General features: G+C 49.6%; 1 protein-coding gene across 1 annotated transcript; it reads left to right on the top strand.

Moving 5' to 3' along the window:
* The first annotated feature begins 2,020 nt into the window (after window positions 1–2,020).
* On the top strand, window positions 2,021–2,872 carry RNF186 (ring finger protein 186). Its single transcript, XM_056865478.1, has one exon. The coding sequence runs from the start codon at window positions 2,021–2,023 to the stop codon at window positions 2,870–2,872; it is 852 nt and encodes a 283-aa protein (XP_056721456.1).
* The last annotated feature ends 1,328 nt before the right edge of the window (window positions 2,873–4,200 follow it).

Here is a 4,200-nt window from a genome sequence, read left to right as displayed (position 1 = left end):
ACGCTGGCATTTTGGGGGTTTGAGTGCTAAACCAGCCACGGCGATGGGGGACTTCCAGGGGTAAACCTAGAAGTGACATAAATCACATCACCCGCGTGCGATCCCTGCCCTGGAGCAGCCCAGTGGATTGGTGGCCAATTGCCCGCCGAAACCGCCCACTTGGCAATCCTACCTCTGACGTATTGTGATTGAGGGAGACAGGATGCTCTCACTGCACACTAGGAAGTGGGAGATTATTTGAGGATAGTTCTCTTTATTGTTTTATGGCGAGGTGTTCTTGTTTGGGGTTTTCCATTGCCGACTGGGGACTCTGGATCACCCACAACAGCAGGAAACATATCTCGAGGGAGTGAGTCTTTAAGCAGATTTCTGTGTTCATAATGACTTGCAAAACCCAGGTGTATAGGATCTTCTCTATATTTGAATATATTTTCAGGTTTTAAATTGATTTTTTGTTAATTCCCAAAGGAAACATGATACAGTATTATAACATTATGTGTAGAAAGTGGATAGACCAAATGGTTTCTCCTTTCCCTAGCAGATCCAAGACAAACAAACTGAAGAAATCATTAACGTATGAAACTCATAGCCTCAGGACATGGTAAAAGCTTGGGTGGCTTTAAGGATTAGGCAAATGCATGGAGTGGCCATTAATCGTGATGGTTAAATCGAACCTTCATGCTCAGAGGAAGTCTACCTTTGAATGCAAACTGCTGAGGGCAGAATCAGAAGGAGGCTTTGGCCTCTGTGAGAACCTGGATGCTGGACCAGATGGGTCACTGGTCCAATCCGTGGGAGCTTCTTCTGATCTTAAGCATGAATTCTGTAGGACAGGTGTCCCGAGAGAGAGAAGACACAAACACACAGGTGTTTCAGGCATGGCCAGCTGATTGTGCCCAGAGTTGATTCAAAATTCCTCAATAAGATTAAGATTTTTCAAAACAGCCCAGCATATTGAGAGTCAAAAAATATGTGACATTCCAGAAATTTAATAGTGGGCCATCTGGCCCCTGCGTGAACAACAGAAGCCGCACATGTAGGGTCTCGACCTACTCAGGGGATTCTCCAGATATGCAAAAAAAATGTGACGGTCGATTAAGAAAGAAGATCTTCAAAACACCAGCCTGATGTGGACTGAACATGTTTAGAAGGGGCAGAATGTTGAGAACAGCTGAGGACCCGTTAAAGGAGAAAAGGGGAGCAGAGGAGAAATATCTGCTTCAGGCGGCTGAGAGTTCACAAAAGTCTGGAGGGAGTAATCCAGGAGGTGGGATATCCACATTGTCTCTCTTCCTCTGTCATTCAAAGACAAATTTATTAATACGGTCAACTGACCAATCACATGCCAACACATAAAAATTTCCAGACTCAATAGTTTTGCACTGCAGAATCACAGACTGCCCGTACAAATAAAGGTATAAGATCAATAATAACAACCCGTTTAAATTATCACCTTAACATTGATAAAATTGTAAAATATTCTTTAATAAAGTTCTGCATATTTTAATAGTAACAGGGCAGAACTTGGCAGTTTGGTGTGTAAGCTGAGGGTCTTGTCCTAATAGGAGCTTCTTTGCCAAAAGCTCAACTGATTCTTCAGGGAATTTACTAAGCAGGGAGGCCTTCCTCTGTCATTTTGCCAAGTGTTGAATCTGTGTGCAATTCTTAATCTTCTGTGGGGGGGGATCCTCCTTGCCCGGCAATCTTAAAGGGAGTTATTAAGGCTTGTTTACTAACGCTAAAGAAAGGTTTGCGCTCTGGGACCGGAATTACCCCGCGGAGTTATCAGGCACCATAAACTGCCGTGGCCGTTGGGTTTACTGATTAACGCCGCTCCCAGACGTCATCGCCTTCCCAGTGGCCGGGCTGATCCGAGACCAAGCCCAGGGCCGGGTCTGCATCCCGGGAACAAAGCCCCTTTATAAGAAGAGCAGTCTGCAAGGGGCTGAGCCACGTCACTGAAGCAACGGCTTTCTCCATGGAAGGTCCCACAGACAATCTGAGCATTGAGAACGAAGTCATGGGGGAGGTGGAGAAGCTTGGAAGGGCCGAGGATGCTGCTGCACAGCTGAAGACTCCTGAGGAGCCGGTTCCAAAGACAGAAAGCGATCCAGCAGACGAAGCTTGTGCCGTAGAAGAAGATGCCTCGTGTTGTCCTGCTGCTGCAGAATGCCCGGCTGTAGATGTTCATCGGCCACCAGGAACGGAGCTCTCAACGTACGTGGAACCCCACGCCTTGGTGACCGTGGAGGCCCCACAGCCTTCCCAAGAACCGGCCTCCGAGCCACGCTACCAGCGTACCCCCAAAGCCTCAATTGCCGACATGGATTGCCTCATCTGCTTCAACCGCTACAGCGCTTCCCGGCTGCCGAAACTCCTGGCCTGCCAGCACGCCTTCTGCGCCGTCTGCCTGAAGCTCATCCTGAGGAATGAGGACCACACCTGGATCATCGCCTGCCCTCTCTGCCGAAAATCCACGGTCGTTTTTGGCGGCCTCATCTGCAGCCTCCGGGACAAAGAGGACATCTTGGGCCGGCTGGAGAGCCCTGACCCAGAGGCCGAGGTGCCCTGCCCGCCACGCCCTACGGGCACGAGCCCAGCAAACCGCCGGTCCAGCTCCGGGGACCAAGAGCCCAGGAGCAACCGGGCATCCGCCAAGAGGCTGGTGCTGCTCTTGCTGCTGGTGGCTCTGCTCATTGCGCTCATCCTCCCTTTCATGTACACGGGGCTGCTCAAGTGGGCCTTGTGTTCTGTGACGGTTTTGGGGCTCATCATGTCGGGGGTTCTTTGCTGCAACCCTAGCTGGAGTTGCTCAGACCTCTCGATGCCACCTTGGAGGAAGAAGGAGGGCCACGCGGCGTCTGTTGCCTGAGAAGACCTGAACCTCTTGACGGCAAGAGATGTGCAGGGGAGGGGGCCACAAAGGCCAGGGCTCCTTGGAGCCATCTGTGGACAGTGTTGGGAAAGAAGAAACAGTGGGGGTGGTGGCTGGAGGACCTGCTGAGGCTTCCCGTTCTTCAACTCGATGCCCTGATCAGCCAGCCAGTGCGGCCAACCACAAGAAGAGGGGTGATGCGGGTGAATGTGGGGGGGAGGGGCGAGCAGTCTGGCTGAAACAAACTCTCGTGTTCATTTGCCTTATGCACAGCTCAAAGAGTGCATAATTGAACACATGAACATATGAAGCTGCCTTATACTGAACCAAACCCTTGGACCATCAAAGTCAGCTGGAGATGCCAGGGATTGAACCTTGGACCTTCTGCATGCCAAGCAGATGCTCTGCCAGAGCCACGGCCCCTTCACGTGGAGTAGTCACCCCAAACACTCCTGAACCCCCTTCCGTGGCAGATGTGGAGTGGCGAAAATGGGGGTTCCAACCAGCTTTGGTGGTAGAAAGTGCTGTCAAGTGGCAGCCAAATAATGGTGACCCCTTAGGGTTTTCGAGGCAAGAGAGGAAAAGAGGTGGTTTGCCATCACGTGCCTCTGCTTAGCAACCCTGGATTTCCTTGGTGGTCTCCCATCCAAGGACTGCCCAGGACTGACCCTGCTTAGCTTCTGATATCTAACAAGGTCAGGCTAGCCTGAGCCATCCAACCCTTTGTAGCTGATTGGCTATAGAGACAGGTTGGTGGCAGCTTTTCAGGAATAATTTGACACAGAAAACTTGTTCTTCTGTATACGTTTTAGTGAAGACTACGGAGAATAATTCACATTAAGACCAAATCAAACACAACTCAGGATTCCCAGCAACCGGGAAGTGAAACACAGTATTGTCAAAATGTATTCCCTTGCAGAGCAGTTTGTATATTTAACAGGTTTTGATATAGAGTATCTGTATAAAGATAATTGTCTTGGAACTTCTGCCTGTGTTTTCTTTTTTCTACTTACCTGTTGCACACTCCTTGTTCTAAGCACTTGCCTTTTTAGTGAGGTTGCCAAAAAGGTGTCTGCCCATTTGCATCTATAAGAGCGGAAACCAACAGGTGAAGCTTATGCACCGAGCCTTGATCTACTGATAAGGTGTGTGTGAACAACAGCCTTCATGTGAAGGCCAGAAAACACTGTTTTTTTAAGGTAGGTTGGCCAACTTTTTCATTACCCCTTGCTTCTGTGCCTTCGACAGCACTGTGATCCACAACCATTAGCACGTAAAAAGGCTTCTCTCTGTACCTCTGAACACCAACCTGCAGCAACGAGGAG

The sequence above is a fragment of the Euleptes europaea genome, chromosome 19 (assembly GCF_029931775.1).
Source record: "Euleptes europaea isolate rEulEur1 chromosome 19, rEulEur1.hap1, whole genome shotgun sequence".
In the NCBI taxonomy this organism is placed as follows: Eukaryota; Metazoa; Chordata; class Lepidosauria; order Squamata; family Sphaerodactylidae; genus Euleptes; species Euleptes europaea.
This window is presented reverse-complemented; position numbering and strand designations above follow the sequence as displayed.